At 45.7% G+C, this 25,317-nt stretch overlaps 3 protein-coding genes across 3 annotated transcripts; all 3 read right to left on the bottom strand.

The window, feature by feature from the left end:
* Positions 1–5,806: 5,806 nt before the first annotated feature.
* On the bottom strand, positions 5,807–7,067 carry LOC142891273 (trace amine-associated receptor 1-like). Its single transcript, XM_076030683.1, has 2 exons — positions 6,898–7,067; positions 5,807–6,617 (listed from the first exon to the last, which is right to left on the bottom strand). The coding sequence occupies exons 1-2, from the start codon at positions 7,065–7,067 to the stop codon at positions 5,807–5,809; spliced, it is 981 nt and encodes a 326-aa protein (XP_075886798.1).
* A 3,468-nt stretch (positions 7,068–10,535) lies between these two features.
* Positions 10,536–11,797, bottom strand: LOC142891275 (trace amine-associated receptor 1-like). The gene is made up of 2 exons (XM_076030684.1): positions 11,628–11,797; positions 10,536–11,346 (listed from the first exon to the last, which is right to left on the bottom strand). The coding sequence occupies exons 1-2, from the start codon at positions 11,795–11,797 to the stop codon at positions 10,536–10,538; spliced, it is 981 nt and encodes a 326-aa protein (XP_075886799.1).
* Positions 11,798–23,225: 11,428 nt separating this feature from the next.
* On the bottom strand, positions 23,226–24,490 carry LOC142891276 (trace amine-associated receptor 13c-like). The gene is made up of 2 exons (XM_076030685.1): positions 24,321–24,490; positions 23,226–24,036 (listed from the first exon to the last, which is right to left on the bottom strand). The coding sequence occupies exons 1-2, from the start codon at positions 24,488–24,490 to the stop codon at positions 23,226–23,228; spliced, it is 981 nt and encodes a 326-aa protein (XP_075886800.1).
* Between the last annotated feature and the right edge of the window lie 827 nt (positions 24,491–25,317).

A 25,317-nucleotide genomic window follows, 5' to 3' on the forward strand; every position in this document is an offset into this window, starting at 1 on the left:
GGAATCACTGCACACAGCCCCCTGCCACGCAGTCATCATTCCAGCAGGAAAGGTAGTTTCTGACAGGGTGGTAGGGCGCCAGCTCCTCCGGGACCTTGGCAGGCCATCCCTCCTGGATGAAGGTACGGAGCTGAGAGAGGATCGAGTCCTGTGCAGACGCTGTCTGGAGATCCTGCAGAGATACAGCAGCCTGGAGGGGTCTGTGCAGCATGAGGACCAGCTCCGACTCAGAGTGGCCGTTGATGGTGTCGGGCGCAGGGGTGGGTGTGGCTCTGGAGAGCATGTCGGCCACGATGTTATCCCTGCCTGGTGTGAACACTGTATTGAAGTATAGGCCTGTAATCTCTCTGACCACCGGTACAGGCGGAGCGGCTTGTGCCCTGATCCATTTGTGGCCAGGAGAGCTGTGAGGGCCTGGAGATCCGTTCGGAGCGTGAAGTGTCGTCCGTACAAGTACATATGCCACCACTCGCATGCACAGACGCAAGCCAGGGCCTCCCTCTCCCCCACGGAGTACTTCTGCTCAGTTGGGGTGAGTGACCTTGAAGCAAACGCCACAGGGCGTTCAGTTCCACCCTGGAGCTGGGACAGGACGACGCCGATGGCGGTGTTGGAGGCGTCGTAGGTCACAAACGTGGGGCTCTGCAGGTCGAAATGGGCGAGTACCGGAGGGGAGGTGAGTTGTGTCAGAACACTCAGGTGACCAGGACCAGGGCGCGTCCTATTTGAGGAGGGCGCGCAGCAGGGCAGTGGTCTCCGAATAACGGGGCAGGAAACGCAAGTAGAACGCCGTCATCCCCAGGAACGACGACAACTGAGTGGGGCAGGAGGGCTCAGGCAGGCGCAGGACAGCGTCAACGTTGGAGTGGAGCGGGCTCAAGCCGTCAGCGGCCAGGCGGAAAGCCACGAACTTGATGACGGGTGTAGCGAAGATGCACTTTTCCCAGTTCAGCGTAAGGTTGTGGCGAGCGAGCACGTCGAGTACCTTGGCGAGGCGGTCATCGTGGAGGTCGGACGTCGCTCCATGCACCACGATGTCATCCAGGTACGCAACCACACCCGGGATGCCAGCGAAGATAGTGGTCATGATCTTTTGGAAACAGCTGGGAGCAGAGCTGAGGCCGAAAGGCATGCGGGTGTACCGGAAGACCCCCATGTGGGTCATGAAGGTGGTGAGGTTGCGGCTGCAGGTAGCCCTCGGAGGTCGAGCTTAGAAAAGACTGTTGAGCCGTGAAACTTGGCTGAAAGCTCCTCCGTCGTGGGTAGCGGGTACTTATTGGGAATCACGGACTTGTTTACCTGCCTGAGGTCAATGCAGGGCCGAAGGCCACCCGTTTTCTTCCTCACCACGACCAGGTTGGAGAGGGGCAGCCGCCGCAGAGGTTGGATGACTGGGGTCACAGCTGGATCAACGAGCGGCTGGTGTTTGAAGGCAGTGAGGCAACCCAGCACGGCGAACAGGGATGGCCAGCGGTGCAGCCAGGGTGTGGCCACCGTCAGTATGGTGGCGCCCAGGTTATCCGTGATGGAGAAGCCCAGGGCGCATAACAGGTCGAAACCGAGGAGGTTGGCGCCCTGGCGAGACACCTGGAAGGTGAATGCTGGGAGTGTCCTGGAGCCGTGTTACAACCCGGCTCGCTAGAGGGAAGGGAAAGTAACACAAGGCCACGGTGTTAGAGATGGAGTAAATTCATTGCGCCCTGTTTTTGAAGGTGGTGAAGGGGCAACAAACAAAAATAACGGAACTGAAGGAGGGGGCCGATGGATGCTGGTTAAAGCAAAAACAGAATATAACATAAAGAGGACTCAATGAGCTACAACCTATAATCCCACAAAACAAAAGGGGCAAAGAACGGAAAGAGGAAGCAAAAGGCTTTTCTGTCCCTGTAATCTATAAACCAAAGTACAGTAATCAGCACCCCTGCACCTAGTGTGTCTAAACATGAAATAAAACCCCTACAAAAATAAACCAATCTGTATTTTAGTCTCAAAATCCCTGACCCCGCTCCACAGTTGTGCTGAAATGAAAACCTAAGCCAAACGGCTATCAAACAAAGGGCCAGGTACCGGGAGCCACTGAAAAACAGCGCTATTGTCACAAAAACCCAGTGCTAAAGGAGGGAGGAGGCAGCTGTCATCCGGAAGTCAGCCTGGCGGATGGGATGGCACGGCTTTTGTAGTCTGTCAATTGAAGAACCGGTGGAGTGGAGCAGATGCCGCACCAATCAGGTACCAGGTGCAGGGAAAGCTGTTCCCGATTGGAGAGCTGAACCTCCACCGATGCCGCACCAATCAGAGGGGGGGGAAAGTGGGTCAATGCCAGGAGGCCAGGGTGTGGGTACCCTAGAAAAGAAAAGGCAAAAGCACAACACACACACACAAAAGGCAAAACCATCTTGGCCGGAACAAGCCATAACGCACAACGAAGGTGGCAGTGCCCACCATGCCAATCTTAGCGTGGCCGTAACCGTACAGATCTTCTGCACCAGCCTTGATTGACATCCGAGGGAAGAGTTGGCACACTATGGGCTCGGTGAGGATGGATCTGGAAGCCGCAGTGTCTACCAGCAGCGATAGGTTGACACCATCCAGCTCCACCATGCACCACTTTAATGGCCTGGTGCTGGAGCCCACTGAATTGATGGTTGTTGTGGATGAGCAAGGCCGGGGGTTCGCAGGCGCACACTCTGGAGAAGTGGTTCAGCTTACCGCAGCGTTGGCACCACTGCCCCGTGGCCAGGCAGCCAGGTGCTCGTGTGGGGTGAGATGGCAATCCGCAGTTGCCATCTCACATTGCTGCCGGGCCGTGGCGTCCCACGATGTTCCCCTCGAACTCGTCGGGAGGGGAGGAGGGCTCGGAGAGTGGGGCAGCCGAGGCTACTGTCTGTGCCAGCGCAGCGGGGCGAGGGGAAGGCAGGCCCGAAGCCGCTAGCTGTGATGTCAACTGAGCAGCCGACTCGAGCTGGAAAGCTAACTCCACTGCTTTCGCGAGTGTCATGTCGTCCGGGGACATGAACAGCTTTTCCCGCAGTCGGTTGGTCAGTTGGTCGTGTGCTCTGCCAGCTGATCCCTAATCATTTCCTCCTCCAAAGTCTCGAATTTACACAGGCTGGCCAGGCACCAGAGGTCGGCAACGTAATGGTGGACAGACTCACCAGGTCGCTGTATGCGTTGGCGAAAGACGATGCCGTACTGTGACGCTCTGTGGAGCAGCAAAATGTCCGGACAGCAAGGCCACATAGTCATTAAGCTTCGGTGCGGGTCCAAGAGTTCCGAAAATCCGTTGTCCCTCGCTGCCTAGGCTGTGGATCAGCATAGCCCTTAGCCGAGCATCGGTAGCATCGGCTAGCCCGATGGCCTCCATAAATGTCCCGAATGACTCATACCAGCAGGGCCACGGTACCGGCGGTTTGCCGGGTAGAGAAAGAAAGGGAGGCAAAGGGTGCAAACAGGAGCTCCATCCTTGTCGCCATTGTTATGTCCAATGACACGCGGATAACGGCTGTGTGCTCACTGAACTTTATTGAAATCTGCAGCCATTACAGTGCAGGTGTTCACCTGCTTGGGCAGTGACGTCACGCCCCCGTGACCCTGCCCTGTGGCTTAAAGCCATACATCACAAAATGCAAAACAGACATTGGCAATAACGTCGTAGCAAACGTTCAACACTTTCATTACTTCGTCTTTCATCGAGGTTACTTAAGGCGCGGCCCCACAGCACCGCCTCGCCTCGCCTCGCCTCGCCACGGTACGGTTGTAGAGCGGCCCCACTGGCCGCTACACGGTTGTAGGAGGTGCCGTTTTGGTACCTCAAGCACTCAGGGTCCAAGCGAGACGAGGCGAGTTGAGTGGTGACGTAACGACGAGCAGGGCACTGGATTGGCTCAGTGTTTTCGCCGATTTTCCCTGTCGGAGCGGACACCGACGCCAACTCTTTCGACACGGAACTTCCGTGTTCGCGAGTGTGTTCAACGATATTCGCGAAAACGACGAGTGGCAAACGGCGAAGCGCTCGGAACAAACCGAGTTGCTCCTGCGTGAGGCGCGTTAAGCTAGGGAGTCCGAGGAGTCTCGAGATTAGAGGAAATACGGAGAGGACGTGGCTCTTCGCCGCGAGGAAGCCTCGAACACCGCGGCATAAAATGGTCCTTGGCTTGCTAGGGCAGCTGTTTCAAATAAGGAGTCGTGTTTACTGTCTGTTTGTTTTTAAACAAATGCTTTTTCCCTTTGTATCTGTCTCGTGTTTACTTTTGGTGAAAATATAAAGGTTGAACTACACCTTTACTCTCCCAGAAAACGAAACCAGAAATTGTAAATGTTGCCCACATAAATGATCAACTGTGATTTCAGTGAGGGAAACTGTTCTTTCTTTCACAGAAAAGCAACCACAGACCGAGCAGCAGGTATGAAACAACAAGAAATGATGCCGTCGAAAACATTGTCCCGCTTTACCGCGTCGACGCCGCCCACGGTCTCGGGACACAATCGAACCGTGGCGAGGCGAGGCGAGGCGGTGCTATGGGGACGCGCCCTTATTGGGTTCCATTCCGTCATTTTATAATCTCATGTATTTGTAATAGTAGCATGTAAAACCGCCTCTAAATAAACGTGTGACATTACCGTATAGTGGTTCGTCCGGCGTGTCGGGTCGCACTTGAAAGTCACGCAGTGCAGTTACAGCCGGCACAACCCCCCTCTCGCTGCCGAGGCGGCACCATTGATCCTATTAATCGGTTATGTACCGCTTTACTGAGTTTGGAATCATAATTCTATGGTCGAAAAGTTACAGAGAGCTGCTTTAAAACCATTACCGTTGTCAACAAATAGAGCTACAACCCCCACCAGTTTTGTTTCTCCTATTCATACTTAAAAAGTCATATCCTTCCAAATAAAAATCCGTTCCTCTCTCATTATTGATCCATGTCTCTGAGATCAAAATTATATTAAAGGACTGTGTAAATTGCGTTAAATATTCCTTTATGTTATGAAGATTTGCGTGCACGCTTCTACAGTTGAAATATATATGTATATATATATGTATATATATATATGTATATACACACAACTCTGGCCTGTCTGCCACTCTGACTTCTTCCTCTTCTTCTTCTTCGCAGGGGACTTTTTCCCTGTCACTGCTGCAACTTGTCTTGCTCTGAAAAGAGTTCAGCTGTTTTTCTCCTGATGATACAAAGTAACTTTGAGACGCCTTTCGATGTGATTTAATGCTTTACAAGTAAAAGTTGATTGATTGATTGATTGATTGATTGATTGATTGAAAGAAGACATGAGAGTTTTAGACAATACAACAAGTGTAAATGCTGAAAAGTGGCTCTAAACAAAATGGAACTGAAACTGATGTTTATTTGTTAACTATAAGTAACATAATTCCAGAACAAATGCAAATTCCAGAGATGCAAACATCTAAAACAAATATAAAGGTAGCCCTTGCAGGAACATTGGCAGGAGGTAAAATTGATAAACATATATTTTATTTTATTTTTCTTGGCCTCTGATGTCCTTCAGTCACCGACACTGAAATCCCTCAGTTTTGTTCTTTAACGTTCTTAATCTCACACGACATCAGGTCTTACATGAGAAGGAGAATCAAAACTAACGATTAAGGTTCAATTGTAATGTAATAATAATAATAGTTAAAACAATAGTTTACTGTCCGCTGTCACACACAGGCTGTTCATGGCAGCTTTAATGTACCTTTGAGTGTGCGAGTTGATCAACCACAATGAGTAAACAAAGAAATGGGAAAGACAGAACACAAAAGTTGGACTTTGGCCTCTCTGGTCTTCCTTTACGTGATATCAACCTGAAATGAACAGGCCTTGACAGGTTGAAGTGTAACAAGGAGTTTAATAGATTTTCTGAACCAAGGGTAGCAAAAGACATAGATGAGAGGGTTCAAACAGGAGTTCAAATACAACAGCCAAACCTCAGCTGTGGATGACTCCCCTATCATGTTGCTCTCAGCCACAGTGAACACAAAAAGTGGGCAAAAGCACAGAAGAAATATGACCACGACAACCCCAAGAGTCTTGGCTGCCTTCACCTGAGACCTCAGGGGAGGCGTTTTCTTCGAGCGCTGAATTACAGTCAATGTCTGGAGGCGCGCGGGCCGAGAGTGGGACACTGCCACCCCAAACACCCTCGAGTACAAAACTACAATGACGGCTATTGGGCCGAAGAAGGAGAAAAAAATGCCAACGAGTCCTTCCTCATGACTGATTATGAGTACACACTCTCCATAGCAGGAATTGTGCTTCCCGGGTTGCGCCAACAATTCTCTGAACATCCAGCTGGTGTGAACAGCGGAAAAGATCCAACACAGACATATGCACAGCTGAACCCTTTTCATTGTGACTTTGGTGGAGTAGAGCATGGGCTCACAAATAGCCACGTAGCGGTCCATGGATATGAGGACCATGTTTCCTACCGAAACACTGATAATCACCGTGGATAAAAAGTTATGTATTAGGCACACGATGTCGCCCAGGATCCAGCAGCCGTTCAAGAGCAGGATTTCAACAGGCATGTGCAGGAAGCCCACCAGGAAATCTGCAACAGCCAGGGAGAGGAGCAGGAGGTTTGTCGTGGTGTGGAGCTGCCTGCAACATGAAATGTTGAACACATAGGTTGATGCTATGTAAAGATTTGAATCATTATTGCCTGTTATTACAGAGAGCAATAATACATATCAGTTATTCTGTAAAGTAAAGCTTCAAAACAGAACGTAGTTGGCGATACATAAAAAAAAAGAACGACAAAAAATTCACTTCAATGCAATTTGGGCAGCTCAGAAATACCGTCACAGTAATTATATATGTCAATATATATTATATAAATTATATATACACTCTTTGTGACCACGCAAGTTATTTACTTCACCTGAAGTGGTAAATAGAGATGATGACAAGCAGGTTCAGGATGAAAGTGAGTAGAGTGATGCAAAACAGTAAGCTGGAAGTAAGAAGGGCTTCAACGGGAGAGCGCAGCTTCTTCCTGCAGGAGCTGTTGAAATGGGGAAAGCAGACCTTGGATTCTCCAGAGTCTTGCATGGTGACAGAAAGCAGTTCAGCCTGTGGGAGAACTTCTCTGACAAAATGCCATTTATATGCACTCTTTGTCACTTCCCCTAACCCCTGTCATGTAAATTTAATTTATTCAAATTGCCAAGGACCGGTTAGCATCTGATTGAGGATTTGATTTAATTCTTTATTCGAGCATAAAAAGGAGGAAAAGGAAATAAAAAGATACAATAATAAAAATATGCAAGCCTAATACTCAAAAGAAAAACAACAACAATAACAACAAAAACAAATGTCCACAACTTAAATATGCTCAAAAGGAGTAGGAAGGACTTGACTTATCCAAACCTATCCCTATTCCCAACGCCCTTTAGCTGCTTCTCATTTGCCGTGCTCAAGAAAAAAATAATATGAAAATAAAAACAAATATTAAAAATTTGCGCGCATGCTTCTACTTTTGAAGTGAATTATTGAGATTTTGTTTACAGTCTTGAAAGTTCTGTTGAATTGCTTGTTGTGTCATAGTGACAGTCATTGTTGATATTTAAGAAAAAGTTGTTTTCCGGGTCAATGCCATTTTCAATATACTGCTGTTTGTATGCAGTGTATTTGTAGGTGTTGTGTTCAGTTTGATGAAGTTTGTTGATTCTTATTGCTGTTTGTAGGCCAGAAGAGTGTGATTGAGTTTTTTCTAGAGTCAGTAGAAGTCCTATGTATCACATACTGTGCCCATCGTCCATTATCCAATATTCCCGAATTATTTAGGTGTGCTGGTGCGTGGGTGTATTATCAATTTGTCATTTCGCAGGTATGCAATGTCCCCTCTCTCTCTGGCTGCTTTTAACTCAGGCATCAATTCTCTCCTTTTTCTCCTGACAAGCATCTGTATAGTCCTCATTAATAAATATTTTTGTGCCTTTAAGAAATTTTGCCCTCTGTAATATGTCTTCTCTGTCTTTGAACCTAAAGAGTTGTATGAGTACTGGCCTTGGTCTCTCACCTTCACTGGGCTTCCCTACACAATGTGCCCTGTCTATCTCCACTTTGCAGTTGAAGTTTGTCCTTCAATATTTTCATGATCTTCTCTTCTGTGTCTGCCCAGGTTTCTCCTGGTGCTTCTGTCACTCCTTCAAATACAAGATTATTCAATCTTGTGTGTCCTTCCAGGTACTCCATTTTATCAGTCATGGTCAGCAAACTGTCACAAACTCTGAAGATGTCTGCTTGCATTGTGTCGCCTTTCTCTGTCTGTTTGCTATTACTGACTTTCAGATCATCTGCTTCTTTTTGTGTGAACTGTAGACTTACCTGGACTTCTTGTACATCTTTCATTATTGTTTCAATCCTGCTCTTTGTGGAGTCTAGGATAAGATGTACAAAGCCCTTAAAGTTATCCTGTTGTTGCTGGAGGAGAGCCATGAACACGTCTTTCTGTTGTTGCATCATTTTACTTACCTGACTGAGTGACATGAAGTGGTCATCCTCCCCCTCTGGCTTCAGCTCCGTTTTCGCTCTAGGCATTTTGATCGATGCCACCTCGAACCTGGTGCCTGGTTCCTCTAGCAGCCGCTGTGTTAGAACCACCTCGATCCTGATTGAGGATTTGAATGGACAGCATGGTGCTTTGATAACAATGATGCACCACATGACAATGTAACTTTTATGTCTTGTTTACTTGCCACACATTTTACAAATTGTACCCTAAAATCATTGATGGTCCAGATAGACAGAACATCCAGTTTCAGACAGGGGTCCATTGTGGAAGTACCAAAAACCCCCAAATTCTATTGTTTTGAAAATAGGGACAGCAGCCCTTGGGCCTACAATCATGACAATTTGATTTATCAAAGGTTTTAAAATTATTTAATCATTGATTAACTTAACTTTAAATTGATCTGCTTTGATAGGTTTAATGGACCGATATAATGCACATTTATTGTATGCATTTTATTGCGGTTTCATCTCAGTAATGAAAAGTCAGTCATGCTTTCTAATAATATCATCAAGGGATAACGAAAATGTCAAAGAGTATTAGTCCAAGAACGGATCCTTGAGGAACTCCAAAGCTAACTGTTTAACATTCTGATGGGTAATTGTGGACATGAAGAAATAGAAAGTGGTCAGAAAATTATGATCTGAAACAATTTAGGGTTTTATTTTTAATGCCGTTAACATCCTTTAACCTCCCCAGAAGAATTGTGGTCGACTGTATCATCTGCAGCACTGAGGTCTAGAACCAAAACAGATGGAATACCTCTGTCAAATGCCATCAGGACGATGCTTTGATTAGTCCTGAAGTCTGACTGAAACACCTCAGATAGGTTGCTTTTGGACAAAAAAAGTTGAGCTGCCTGGCAAATGTGTTCTCTGGGATCTTAGACTTGAACAAAAGGTTGGAGATTGGCCCATAATTGGATAATTGGAGAGGACACCTGTGTCCAATATATATATATATATATATATATAGGTATATATATATATTATATATATATATATATAGGTATATATATATATACCTATATATATATATTTTTTTTTATATATATATATTTTTTTTTATATATATGTATATATGCATATATATATATATATATATATATATATATATATATATATATATATATATATATATATATGCATATATATATATATATATATATATATATATATATGTGTGTGTGTGTGTGTGTGCGTGTGTGTATGTATGTTATGATACTATCTATTACATATATTATGTAGGTATTTGGTTGTTCACCCTGCAACTGTGGCCTGTCTGCCACTCTGACTTCTTCCTCTTCTTCTTCTTCTTCGCAGGGGACTTTTTCCCTGTCACTGCTGCAACTTGTCTTGCTCTGAAAAGGGTTCAGCTGTTTTTCTCCTAATGGTACAAAGTAACTTTGAGACGCCTTTGGATGTGATTTAACGCTTTACAAGTAAAAGTTGAATGATTGATTGATTGATTGATTGAAAGAAGACATGAGAGTTTTAGACAATACAACAAGTGTAAATGCTGAAAAGTGGCTCTAAACAAAATGGAACTGAAACTGATGTTTATTTGTTAACTATAAGTAACATAATTCCAGAACAAATGCAAATTCCGGAGATCCAAACATCTAAAACAAATATAAAGGCAGCCCTTGCAGGAACATTGGCAGGAGGTAAAATTGATAAACATATATTTTATTTTATTTTTCTTGGCCTCTGATGTCCTTCAGTCACCGACACTGAAATCCCTCAGTTTTGTTCTTTAACGTTCTTAATCTCACACGACATCAGGTCTTACATGAGAAGGCTAATCAAAACTAACGATTAAGGTTCAATTGTAATGTAATAATAATAATAGTTAAAACAATAGTTTACTGTCCGCTGTCACACACAGGCTGTTCATGGCAGCTTTAATGTACCTTTGAGTGTGCGAGTTGATCAACCACAATGAGTAAACAAAGAAATGGGAAAGACAGAACACAAAAGTTGGACTTTGGCCTCTCTGGTCTTCCTTTACATGATATCAACCTGAAATGAACAGGCCTTGACAGGTTGAAGTGTAACAAGGCGTTTAATAGATTTTCTGAACCAAGGGTAGCAAAAGACATAGATGAGAGGGTTCAAACAGGAGTTCAAATACAACAGCCAAACCTCAGCTGTGGATGACTCCCCTATCATGTTGCTCTCAGCCACAGTGAACACAAAAAGTGGGCAAAAGCACAGAAGAAATATGACCACGACAACCCCAAGAGTCTTGGCTGCCTTCACCTGAGACCTCAGGGGAGGCGTTTTCTTCGAGCGCTGAATTACAGTCAATGTCTGGAGGCGCGCGGGCCGAGAGTGGGACACTGCCACCCCAAACACCCTCGAGTACAAAACTACAATGACGGTTATTGGGCCGAAGAAGGTGACAAAAAAGTCAACGATTCCTTCCTCATGACTGATCATGAGTACACACTCTCCATAGCAGGAATTGTGCTTCCCGGGTTGCGCCAACAAGTCTCTGATCATCCAGCTGGTGTGAACAGTGGAAAAGATCCAACACAGACATATGCACAGCTGAACCCTTTTCATTGTGACTTTGGTGGAGTAGAGCATGGGCTCACAAATAGCCACGTAGCGGTCCACGGATATGAGGACCATGTTTCCTACCGAAGCATTGACAATCACCATGGCTAAAAAGTTATGTATTAGACACACAATGTCGCCCAGGATCCAGCAGCCGTTCAAGAGCAGGATTTCAACAGGCATCTGCAGGAAGCCCACCAGGAAATCTGCAACAGCCAGGGAGAGGAGCAGGAGGTTTGTCGTGGTGTGGAGCTGCCTGCAACATGAAATGTTGAACACATAGATTTATGCTATGTAAAGATTTGAATCATTATTGCCTGTTATTACAGAGAGCAATAATACATATCAGTTATTCTGTAAAGTAAAGCTTCAAAACAGAACGTAGTTGGAGATACATAAAAAAAAAAGAACTACAAAAAATTCACTTCACTACAATTTGGGCAGCTCAGAAATACCGTCACAGTAATTATATATGTCAATATATATTATATAAATTATATATACACTCTTTGTGACCACGCAAGTTATTTACTTCACCTGAAGTGGTAAATAGAGATGATGACAAGCAGGTTCAGGGTGACAGTGAGTAGAGTGATGCAAAACAGTAAGCTGGAAGTAAGAAGGGCTTCAACGGGAGAGCGCAGCTTCTTCCTGCAGGAACTGTTGAAATGGGGAAAGCAGACCTTGGATTCTCCAGAGTCTTGCATGGTGACAGAAAGCAGTTCAGCCTGTGGGAGAACTTCTCTGACAAAATGCCATTTATATGCACTCTTTGTCACTTCCCCTAACCCCTGTCATGTAAATTTAATTTATTCAAATTGCCAAGGACCGGTTAGCATCTGATTGAGGATTTGATTTAATTCTTTATTCGAGCATAAGGAGGAAAAGGAAATAAAAAGATACAATAATAAAAATATGTAAGCCTAATACTCAAAGAAAAAAAACAACAAAAACAAATGTCCACAACTTAAATATGCTCGAAAGGAGTAGGAAGGACTTGACTTATCCAAACCTATCCCTATTCCCAAGGCCCTTTAGCTGCTTCTCATTGCCGTGCTCAAGAAAAAAAGAAAAAAGAAAATAAAAAAAGAAAAATGCACCAAAACCAACATTTATGGTTACTGCCACATTATTCCAAGTGTGATGAGCTATTTATAACACACACACACACACACACACACACACACACACACACACACACACACACACACACGAATGATAACTTTAAACTTCATATGTCCTCTTCCCTGTATTTATCCCAAATCATTTATTTGTATTTGTTTTTAAATTGACTGATAGTTGGATAGTTTTTTTTTTAACTCCACACGCAGACTGTTCTAAAGCCTCACCTTGTTGTTAGCTAAGCAATTTCTTGTTATTGTAGTTCGACATGACTGTATTAAAGTTTAACTGCTCCCTTAGATTATATCCTCCCTCTCTTTCATGAAACATTTTTTGTTTAGCATTATGAATGATTCTTAAGGCTCTTTTTTGTAGGATGACTAGTGGCTCTAGGGAACTTTTATATGTGTTACCCCAAACCTCTCCACAGTGGGTGAGAAATGGTGAATCCAGTGAAATAAAACAGCGGAGTGCGGAGGGAATTGTTGTTTAAGAAATGCTTTGCTTTTGACATTATTGATATACTCCTAGATATTTTTGTGCAGATGTGCTGTATGAGAGATTTCCAGCAAATATTGTCATTGATTGTCACCCCGCAAAATTTGATTTCCTGTACCCTTTCGATATTGACCCCCTCTATCTGTACCGTTGCGTTTTCAGTCATCTTCCCGCTACCAAATATGATGAATTTTGTTTTACTTAAATTTAGTGATAACTTCTTTGCAGCAATTCTGAAGTGATTGTGTCCAAAAGCTGCTGCAGATTCTCACCTAAACCAAGAATATTTGTATCGTCTGCAAACACGATGAATTTCAGTATTTGAGATATTTTACATAGGTCGTTGATGTAAAAGATGAAAGGTTTAGGTCCCAGCACTGATCCCTGTGGCACACCACACACACTGTCCACCATGTCCAACCATCCAGACTGTCAGGCTGGGACTCAAGGCAGGACTCAGAGGGTAGTGAGAGGCAAAGATATTTATTGAACCCAACATGCGATACACCTCTAAGCCAAGTGATAAAATAACCAGGCTGTGAAACTCCTAGAGTATCTAATCTATGAAAAACAAGGGATAAACTAAAAATCACTCCAAAGGAGGAAAACAGGGGCAAGCTACATATAACTAAAGGATAAACCTAGACTAAAACAGATCGAAACCAAAAGCGCTCACTGGGAGGAATGTAAAAGGGCTAATAAGGTAGAAACGAAAAATCACTCTCTAAGAGGGGCTAAATAACAGAATCTCAGAAACAATTAACTAAACTTTGACTAAGAACAAAAATGTATCAAGAACAGAAAAATCACTCGTCTTCTAGGATGAACCGGCTTACTGTGAGTTTTTCTTGGGCTGTGGCAGGGCGCTAGACATGACGACACAAGACACTCTAGCACAAGACAAGGGAGACACAGACTATTTAAACACATGAGGTGATGAGGCACAGGTGGAGACAATGGGTAATTGGGGCTGTGTCTCAATTCAGGTTCTGCGCCCTTGAAGTGTGCATTTTGGAAGGAAGTTGCGTCATAGCACTGCGCGAAGGCTCGTCCCAATTCCCGAGGGTGCTTAGGACGCTCAAAATGCGCCCTCGGAAATACGCACTCGTTTTAGCTGATTCCAAGGATACACCGCACTATCCTTTGCGCACTTGGGTATCCCATGATGCTTTGCGTGCTGCTGCAAAGCATCGTGGGATCCTGGGAAGTCAGCTGAAATTAGCGGCATGTACTGGCAAAGACACAACGTATAAATTCAAGTATTGACGTTTCAAATAAAGTATCCAGTTTTTAACGTAGGATTTTAATTATTTGATCATCCAACGGCATCGTTAGATGGCGAACTAAATGGTTAGCTTGATACTATGAAAACGTAAACAGGAAAACAGGAAATGACAAGACAACACCAAGACAAGACGTAACCTCACCGCAGTGTGACACAGACTGCATTTCTCCTATGTTCACAAAATGCCTTGTGCCATTTAAATAGCTCTTCACCCACTTCAGCGCTACCCCTCTGATCCCATATTGTTCTAGTTTGTTTATTAGTATATCATGGTTGATTGTATCAAATGCTTTTTTTTTTTTTTTTTTAATTAAATCAATGAATGAATACCCCCACCGCATATTTCTTTTTGTCCATGGCATGGGTCATTTCTTCGATTAGTTCTATTAAAGGCTGTGATGCTGATCGGTTACTTCAGAATCCATATTGGTTATCCGAGAGTAATCCATGCTTCTGTATGAAATTGTTCAGTCTGCTGTTTTTCTAATATTTTTGAGAGCTGCGGGAGAATTGAGATGGGTCTGTAATTTCTCCAGTTTTGTAAAATGGAAGGACTTTGGCTATTTCCATATTTTGGGGGAATTGACCTGTTAGTAATGAGTGACTGTTTTGACTGTTTTCATGTCAATGTCATTGTAGTCAGTGGATGTCTTGTTTTTGCATCATTTCACAATATCAATAATCTCTTCTTCTGTTACAGGCTTAAGATACATACTTGTATTTGTATTTCTAACTATCAACTTATCATTATCTAATCTTGGGTCTTTAATTACCTCAGCTTATTTGGGTCCAATATTTACAAAATAATTATTACGTTTATTAGCTACATCACTCATGTTATTTTCTATAAAGTACTGCGGTCTAATCGATGCGTCTGGATTTGTTTCTAATTATACTGTTCAAAATACTCCATATACCTTTTATATTTTATTTTGCTTGTTATTTTCCAGCAATTTATTATAATATTCTTTCTTGCAGTTTCTCATATTAGTTAGTTTGTTTTTATACTTTTTATATTTTTCTTCTGCCACCTTTGTTTTTTCTTTATAAGTATTTCTTTTTACAAGCGTTTTCAAACCATTAGACATCAATTGATTATCCTTATATTTATTTGATCTATAATATTGTTTAATAGGAAATTTTTTGTCATTTAGGGTCTTATATATACTTAGAAAGGTATCATATGCTTCATTTGTATCGTTTAGCCTATATATCATATCCCAATTTTGTTGCAATAACTCATTTTCTAGTTCTTTCATAGATATCTCTGTCTAGACCCTTCTGCACATTGGCGTCATATCCTTATGACGTGTATTCTTCTCATTGTAAACAGAGTAAATAGTGAATACTGGAAGGTGATCACTTACGTCATTCACTAGTAACCCACTTCCAGTGTTATTGTCCAGTTCGTTCGTGAATATATTGTCTATCAAGGATGCAGTCTGAGTTGTAATTTGACTTGGTCTGGTGATCTTGGGGTATAGGCTAATACTGAAGAGGGTGTTGATAAATTCCTCAGTCTCACTTATGTTTGTTTGGGTTTAACAGGTCTATATTAATATGCCCACCAATAAACATGATTTTATGGTTTGTTATGACAAGGTGTTCCCTCAATCCAATTTTTAAACACGTCCATATTTGATCCAGGTGTTCTATATATACAGCTAACAATGACATTTTTTTTATTTACCATGCTAATTTCAATTGTTAAACATTCAAGCACATTATCTACTACAGCTGACATGTTTTCCATTACTTTAAAGCAGCTCTAGGTAACTTTCGGTGGAAATGGCGAAGTGACGAAGTAAACACGCTGCAGCACTAGTTTATTGATGTGGGAAAATAAAATAGTCGCCTAGTTGGAGCGCTCGTATGTGTTCAGGAAAAACACCAATATGAAATGTGTTATGTCCAATGACACGCGGATAACGGCTGTGTGCTCACTGAACTTTATTGAAATCTGCAGCCATTACAGTGCAGGTGTTCACCTGCTCGGGCAGTGACGTCACGCCCCCGTGACCCTGCCCTGTGGCTTAAAACCATACATCACATTTACCCCCCTTTCAAAACAGTGCAAAACAGATTTGAAATAAGCATAACATCAATAGAGGCTTGAACATATGTAGCCTGACTGGATGAACAGGGTAGACTGCCAGGGTATGTGGCTCTAGCGAAAATGTGTTAAGGCAACTATTAATTCACTAAAATTACATGAATAGACATGGAAGTCTGAAATTTGGCATGGAGTATCCTGGGACATAGGGGGAAGTAGCGGAATAGGATTTTAGGACTTGCCACAACTGTATTTTTAAATGTGACCAACATCAACCCCAGAAACACAAAAAAATATACTGTCCGCTTGACAAATAACAACAAGGATGATTGATTACCAGCACTTTATGGGGGATATCACTGCCTCATTTGTATATAGAAAACTTCCCATGTCCCTAAGCTTCAATTTGAGCCCAAGAGGACCTTTCTGGCTTGAAAATCTCTCTTTCTATAGCCAAAATTCTGCACTATACCTCAAATCGGAGAAAATAGGAGATTCAGTAAGCAGCTTGTGGGATCGACTGGGTCTGCGGATCCGGACCCAGTCTGACACTGTGAGTGTGGGACGTCTCACCCGACGCACCCTGTCGAAGCGCTGCTTCATGCGATGCTGCTGCTCTGCCACTCTGTCGCCGTGTGGTGTTGTTACCGCTGGAGTGTGTGGCTGAGGGGGCCGTAGACGATCCAAGGGAAGTTGGAGTTCACGTCCCAGCATGAGGAGAGCTGGAGAGCAGCCGGTCATAGCATGAGGCGCCGCTCTGTAGTGCAACAGGGTGTTCTGCAGTGCTACTGGGAATGGGAGATTATCAGCAAGGTGTGCTCTCAGTCCGTTCTTAAGGGTCTGGTTAAACCTCTCCACACCACCGTTGGCTTGTGGGTGGTACAGGGCAGTCCTGACGTGTTTGATCCCCCTCCTCTCCGTGAAGGAGGCGAAATCCGCTGAGATGAACTGGGGCCCGTTGACGGTAGTGATGGTGTCGGGCACGCCCCAGCGGGTGAAGAGGGAGGAGAGAAAGTCAGTGACCACCTGGGTGGTTACAGACCCAACAGAACGCACTTCAGGCCATTTGGAGTGAAGGTCATAGGCCACCAGGAGGAATCGTTGGTGCTGGGGGATGCCATGAAGTTCCCCACAGATGTCCACCTGGATGTGGGACCATGGAGCAGCTGGCCACGGGAGGGGCTACAACGGTGGTGACGGTGGCTGGCCTGTCTTGCCGCTGGTGAGACAGGCCGTATAGTCCTTCACCATTGTCTCGATGTCCCTGTCGATGCCTGGCCACCAGACCAAGCCCCTGCAGCGCTGTTTGACTCTGACAACGCCCAGATGACCCTCATGGACCATGGTCAGGATGCGGCCTCGCAGGGCGCTGGGAATCACTGCACACAGCCCCCTGCCACGCAGTCATCATTCCAGCAGGAAAGGTAGTTTCTGACAGGGTGATAGGGCGCCAGCTCCTCCGGGACCTTGGCAGGCCATCCCTCCTGGATGAAGGTACGGAGCTGAGAGAGGATCGAGTCCTGTGCAGACGCTGTCTGGAGATCCTGCAGAGATACAGCAGCCTGGAGGGGTCTGTGCAGCATGAGGACCAGCTCCGACTCAGAGTGGCCGTTGATGGTGTCGGGCGCAGGGGTGGGTGTGGCTCTGGAGAGCATGTCGGCCACGATGTTATCCCTGCCTGGTGTGAACACTGTATTGAAGTATAGGCCTGTAATCTCTCTGACCACCGGTACAGGCGGAGCGGCTTGTGCCCTGATCCATTTGTGGCCAGGAGAGCTGTGAGGGCCTGGAGATCCGTTCGGAGCGTGAAGTGTCGTCCGTACAAGTACATATGCCACCACTCGCATGCACAGACGCAAGCCAGGGCCTCCCTCTCCCCCACGGAGTACTTCTGCTCAGTTGGGGTGAGTGACCTTGAAGCAAACGCCACAGGGCGTTCAGTTCCACCCTGGAGCTGGGACAGGACGACGCCGATGGCGGTGTTGGAGGCGTCGTAGGTCACAAACGTGGGGCTCTGCAGGTCGAAATGGGCGAGTACCGGAGGGGAGGTGAGTTGTGTCAGAACACTCAGGTGACCAGGACCAGGGCGCGTCCTATTTGAGGAGGGCGCGCAGCAGGGCAGTGGTCTCCGAATAACGGGGCAGGAAACGCAAGTAGAACGCCGTCATCCCCAGGAACGACGACAACTGAGTGGGGCAGGAGGGCTCAGGCAGGCGCAGGACAGCGTCAACGTTGGAGTGGAGCGGGCTCAAGCCGTCAGCGGCCAGGCGGAAAGCCACGAACTTGATGACGGGTGTAGCGAAGATGCACTTTTCCCAGTTCAGCGTAAGGTTGTGGCGAGCGAGCACGTCGAGTACCTTGGCGAGGCGGTCATCGTGGAGGTCGGACGTCGCTCCATGCACCACGATGTCATCCAGGTACGCAACCACACCCGGGATGCCAGCGAAGATAGTGGTCATGATCTTTTGGAAACAGCTGGGAGCAGAGCTGAGGCCGAAAGGCATGCGGGTGTACCGGAAGACCCCCATGTGGGTCATGAAGGTGGTGAGGTTGCGGCTGCAGGTAGCCCTCGGAGGTCGAGCTTAGAAAAGACTGTTGAGCCGTGAAACTTGGCTGAAAGCTCCTCCGTCGTGGGTAGCGGGTACTTATTGGGAATCACGGACTTGTTTACCTGCCTGAGGTCGATGCAGGGCCGAAGGCCACCCGTTTTCTTCCTCACCACGACCAGGTTGGAGAGGGGCAGCCGCCGCAGAGGTTGGATGACTGGGGTCACAGCTGGATCAACGAGCGGCTGGTGTTTGAAGGCAGTGAGGCAACCCAGCACGGCGAACAGGGATGGCCAGCGGTGCAGCCAGGGTGTGGCCACCGTCAGTATGGTGGCGCCCAGGTTATCCGTGATGGAGAAGCCCAGGGCGCATAACAGGTCGAAACCGAGGAGGTTGGCGCCCTGGCGAGACACCTGGAAGGTGAATGCTGGGAGTGTCCTGGAGCCGTGTTACAACCCGGCTCGCTAGAGGGAAGGGAAAGTAACACAAGGCCACGGTGTTAGAGATGGAGTAAATTCATTGCGCCCTGTTTTTGAAGGTGGTGAAGGGGCAACAAACAAAAATAACGGAACTGAAGGAGGGGGCCGATGGATGCTGGTTAAAGCAAAAACAGAATATAACATAAAGAGGACTCAATGAGCTACAACCTATAATCCCACAAAACAAAAGGGGCAAAGAACGGAAAGAGGAAGCAAAAGGCTTTTCTGTCCCTGTAATCTATAAACCAAAGTACAGTAATCAGCACCCCTGCACCTAGTGTGTCTAAACATGAAATAAAACCCCTACAAAAATAAACCAATCTGTATTTTAGTCTCAAAATCCCTGACCCCGCTCCACAGTTGTGCTGAAATGAAAACCTAAGCCAAACGGCTATCAAACAAAGGGCCAGGTACCGGGAGCCACTGAAAAACAGCGCTATTGTCACAAAAACCCAGTGCTAAAGGAGGGAGGAGACAGCTGTCATCCGGAAGTCAGCCTGGCGGATGGGATGGCACGGCTTTTGTAGTCTGTCAATTGAAGAACCGGTGGAGTGGAGCAGATGCCGCACCAATCAGGTACCAGGTGCAGGGAAAGCTGTTCCCGATTGGAGAGCTGAACCTCCACCGATGCCGCACCAATCAGAGGGGGGGGAAAGTGGGTCAATGCCAGGAGGCCAGGGTGTGGGTACCCTAGAAAAGAAAAGGCAAAAGCACAACACACACACACAAAAGGCAAAACCATCTTGGCCGGAACAAGCCATAACGCACAACGAAGGTGGCAGTGCCCACCATGCCAATCTTAGCGTGGCCGTAACCGTACAGATCTTCTGCACCAGCCTTGATTGACATCCGAGGGAAGAGTTGGCACACTATGGGCTCGGTGAGGATGGATCTGGAAGCCGCAGTGTCTACCAGCAGCGATAGGTTGACACCATCCAGCTCCACCATGCACCACTTTAATGGCCTGGTGCTGGAGCCCACTGAATTGATGGTTGTTGTGGATGAGCAAGGCCGGGGGTTCGCAGGCGCACACTCTGGAGAAGTGGTTCAGCTTACCGCAGCGTTGGCACCACTGCCCCGTGGCCAGGCAGCCAGGTGCTCGTGTGGGGTGAGATGGCAATCCGCAGTTGCCATCTCACATTGCTGCCGGGCCGTGGCGTCCCACGATGTTCCCCTCGAACTCGTCGGGAGGGGAGGAGGGCTCGGAGAGTGGGGCAGCCGAGGCTACTGTCTGTGCCAGCGCAGCGGGGCGAGGGGAAGGCAGGCCCGAAGCCGCTAGCTGTGATGTCAACTGAGCAGCCGACTCGAGCTGGAAAGCTAACTCCACTGCTTTCGCGAGTGTCATGTCGTCCGGGGACATGAACAGCTTTTCCCGCAGTCGGTTGGTCAGTTGGTCGTGTGCTCTGCCAGCTGATCCCTAATCATTTCCTCCTCCAAAGTCTCGAATTTACACAGGCTGGCCAGGCACCAGAGGTCGGCAACGTAATGGTGGACAGACTCACCAGGTCGCTGTATGCGTTGGCGAAAGACGATGCCGTACTGTGACGCTCTGTGGAGCAGCAAAATGTCCGGACAGCAAGGCCACATAGTCATTAAGCTTCGGTGCGGGTCCAAGAGTTCCGAAAATCCGTTGTCCCTCGCTGCCTAGGCTGTGGATCAGCGTAGCCCTTAGCCGAGCATCGGTAGCATCGGCTAGCCCGATGGCCTCCATAAATGTCCCGAATGACTCATACCAGCAGGGCCACGGTACCGGCGGTTTGCCGGGTAGAGAAAGAAAGGGAGGCAAAGGGTGCAAACAGGAGCTCCATCCTTGTCGCCATTGTTATGTCCAATGACACGCGGATAACGGCTGTGTGCTCACTGAACTTTATTGAAATCTGCAGCCATTACAGTGCAGGTGTTCACCTGCTTGGGCAGTGACGTCACGCCCCCGTGACCCTGCCCTGTGGCTTAAAGCCATACATCACAAAATGCAAAACAGACATTGGCAATAACGTCGTAGCAAACGTTCAACACTTTCATTACTTCGTCTTTCATCGAGGTTACTTAAGGCGCGGCCCCACAGCACCGCCTCGCCTCGCCTCGCCACGGTACGGTTGTAGAGCGGCCCCACTGGCCGCTACACGGTTGTAGGAGGTGCCGTTTTGGTACCTCAAGCACTCAGGGTCCAAGCGAGACGAGGCGAGTTGAGTGGTGACGTAACGACGAGCAGGGCACTGGATTGGCTCAGTGTTTTCGCCGATTTTCCCTGTCGGAGCGGACACCGACGCCAACTCTTTCGACATGGAACTTCCGTGTTCGCGAGTGTGTTCAACGATATTCGCGAAAACGACGAGCGGCAAACGGCGAAGCGCTCGGAACAAACCGAGTTGCTCCTGCGTGAGGCGCGTTAAGCTAGGGAGTCCGAGGAGTCTCGAGATTAGAGGAAATACGGAGAGGACGTGGCTCTTCGCCGCGAGGAAGCCTCGAACACCGCGGCATAAAATGGTCCTTGGCTTGCTAGGGCAGCTGTTTCAAATAAGGAGTCGTGTTTACTGTCTGTTTGTTTTTAAACAAATGCTTTTTCCCTTTGTATCTGTCTCGTGTTTACTTTTGGTGAAAATATAAAGGTTGAACTACACCTTTACTCTCCCAGAAAACGAAACCAGAAATTGTAAATGTTGCCCGCATAAATGATCAACTGTGATTTCCGTGAGGAAAACTGTTCTTTCTTTCACAGAAAAGCAACCAAAAACCGAGCAGCAGGTATGAAACAACAAGAAATGATGCCGTCGAAAACATTGTCCCGCTTTACCGCGTCGACGCCGCCCACGGTCTCGGGACACAATCGAACCGTGGCGAGGCGAGGCGAGGCGGTGCTATGGGGACGCGCCCTTATTGGGTTCCATTCCGTCATTTTATAATCTCATGTATTTGTAATAGTAGCATGTAAAACCGCCTCTAAATAAACGTGTGACATTACCGTATAGTGGTTCGTCCGGCGTGTCGGGTCGCACTTGAAAGTCACGCAGTGCAGTTACAGCCGGCACAACCCCCCTCTCGCTGCCGAGGCGGCACCATTGATCCTATTAATCGGTTATGTACCGCTTTACTGAGTTTGGAATCATAATTCTATGGTCGAAAAGTTACAGAGAGCTGCTTTAAAACCATTACCGTTGTCAACAAATAGAGCTACAACCCCCACCAGTTTTGTTTCTCCTATTCATACTTAAAAAGTCATATCCTTCCAAATAAAAATCCGTTCCTCTCTCATTATTGATCCATGTCTCTGAGATCAAAATTATATTAAAGGACTGTGTAAATTGCGTTAAATATTCCTTTATGTTATGAAGATTTGCGTGCACGCTTCTACAGTTGAAATATATATGTATATATATATGTATATATATATATGTATATACACACAACTCTGGCCTGTCTGCCACTCTGACTTCTTCCTCTTCTTCTTCTTCGCAGGGGACTTTTTCCCTGTCACTGCTGCAACTTGTCTTGCTCTGAAAAGAGTTCAGCTGTTTTTCTCCTGATGATACAAAGTAACTTTGAGACGCCTTTCGATGTGATTTAATGCTTTACAAGTAAAAGTTGATTGATTGATTGATTGATTGATTGATTGATTGATTGAAAGAAGACATGAGAGTTTTAGACAATACAACAAGTGTAAATGCTGAAAAGTGGCTCTAAACAAAATGGAACTGAAACTGATGTTTATTTGTTAACTATAAGTAACATAATTCCAGAACAAATGCAAATTCCAGAGATGCAAACATCTAAAACAAATATAAAGGTAGCCCTTGCAGGAACATTGGCAGGAGGTAAAATTGATAAACATATATTTTATTTTATTTTTCTTGGCCTCTGATGTCCTTCAGTCACCGACACTGAAATCCCTCAGTTTTGTTCTTTAACGTTCTTAATCTCACACGACATCAGGTCTTACATGAGAAGGAGAATCAAAACTAACGATTAAGGTTCAATTGTAATGTAATAATAATAATAGTTAAAACAATAGTTTACTGTCCGCTGTCACACACAGGCTGTTCATGGCAGCTTTAATGTACCTTTGAGTGTGCGAGTTGATCAACCACAATGAGTAAACAAAGAAATGGGAAAGACAGAACACAAAAGTTGGACTTTGGCCTCTCTGGTCTTCCTTTACGTGATATCAACCTGAAATGAACAGGCCTTGACAGGTTGAAGTGTAACAAGGAGTTTAATAGATTTTCTGAACCAAGGGTAGCAAAAGACATAGATGAGAGGGTTCAAACAGGAGTTCAAATACAACAGCCAAACCTCAGCTGTGGATGACTCCCCTATCATGTTGCTCTCAGCCACAGTGAACACAAAAAGTGGGCAAAAGCACAGAAGAAATATGACCACGACAACCCCAAGAGTCTTGGCTGCCTTCACCTGAGACCTCAGGGGAGGCGTTTTCTTCGAGCGCTGAATTACAGTCAATGTCTGGAGGCGCGCGGGCCGAGAGTGGGACACTGCCACCCCAAACACCCTCGAGTACAAAACTACAATGACGGTTATTGGGCCGAAGAAGGTGACAAAAAAGTCAACGATTCCTTCCTCATGACTGATCATGAGTACACACTCTCCATAGCAGGAATTGTGCTTCCCGGGTTGCGCCAACAAGTCTCTGAGCATCCAGCTGGTGTGAACAGTGGAAAAGATCCAACACAGACATATGCACAGCTGAACCCTTTTCATTGTGACTTTGGTGGAGTAGAGCATGGGCTCACAAATAGCCACGTAGCGGTCCACGGATATGAGGACCATGTTTCCTACCGAAGCACTGACAATCACCATGGCTAAAAAGTTATTTATTAGACACACGATGTCGCCCAGGATCCAGCAGCCGTTCAAGAGCAGGATTTCAACAGGCATCTGCAGGAAGCCCACCAGGAAATCTGCAACAGCCAGGGAGAGGAGCAGGAGGTTTGTCGTGGTGTGGAGCTGCCTGCAACATGAAATGTTGAACACATAGGTTGATGCTATGTAAAGATTTGAATCATTATTGCCTGTTATTACAGAGAGCAATAATACATATCAGTTATTCTGTAAAGTAAAGCTTCAAAACAGAACATAGTTGGAGATACATAAAAAAAATAAAAATAAAAAAATAAATTCACTTCACTGCAATTTGGGCAGCTCAGAAATACCATCACAGTAATTATATATGTCAATATATATTATATAAATTACATACACACTCTTTGGGACCACGCAAGTTATTTTCTTCACCTGAAGTGGTAAATAGAGATGATGACAAACAGGTTCACGGTGACAGTGAGTAGAGTGATGCAAAACAGTAAGCTGGAAGTAAGAAGGGCTTCAACGGGAGAGCGCAGCTTCTTCCTGCAGGAGCTGTTGAAATGGGGAAAGCAGACCTCGGATTCTTCAAGGTCTTGCATGGTGACAGAAAGCAGTTCAGCCTGTGGGAGAACTTCTCTGGCAAAATGCCATTTATATGCACTCTTTGTCACTTCCCCTAACCCCTGTCATGCAAATTTAATTTATTCAAATTGCCATGGACTGATTGAGGATTTGAATCATGGTGCTTTGATAACAATGATGCACCACATGACAATGTAACTTTTGTGTGTTGTTTACTTGCCCCACATTTCACAAATTGTACCCTAAAACCATTGATGGTCCAGACAGATAGACGCAGCATCCGGTTTCAGAAAGGAGTCCAATGTGGAAGTGCCAAAAACCTGCATTCTATTGTTTTGCCAGTAGGGGCAGCAGCTTTTTTAGCTCCCTTGGGCCCACAGTCATGACATTTTGATTTATCCAGGTTTTGAAATCATTTACTTATTTATTAACTGAAATTTAACTTTAAATTTGTCTGCTTTGATAGGTTTAATGGACCGATATAATGCATATATATATTGTTTCATCTCAGTGATGAAAGGTCAGTCATGCTTTGTAATAATATTATCATACAAGGGGTAACGTAAATGTCAAAGAGTATTAGTCAAAGAACGGATCCTTGATTCTGATGGGTAATTGTGGACATGAAGAAATTGAAAGTGGTCAGAAAATTATTAACTGAACCAATTTAGGGTTTTATCTTTAATGCCGCAGAAGAATTGTGGTCGACTGTATCATTTGCAGCACCAAGGTCTAGATTTTGAGAAGAAACAGTGACATCAAGTGGTTCCATTTTAAATCGCAGCACTCTTTCCTTCTCCCCTTCCCCTCCCGTGCTTGCCAGTGAACTACGGTGGCCTGTGCA

Source organism: Nelusetta ayraudi, unplaced genomic scaffold, assembly GCF_046127955.1.
Source record: "Nelusetta ayraudi isolate G7.1 ecotype Tasmania unplaced genomic scaffold, CSIRO-AGI_Nayr_v1 ptg000031l, whole genome shotgun sequence".
NCBI classification, from domain to species: domain Eukaryota; kingdom Metazoa; phylum Chordata; class Actinopteri; order Tetraodontiformes; family Monacanthidae; genus Nelusetta; species Nelusetta ayraudi.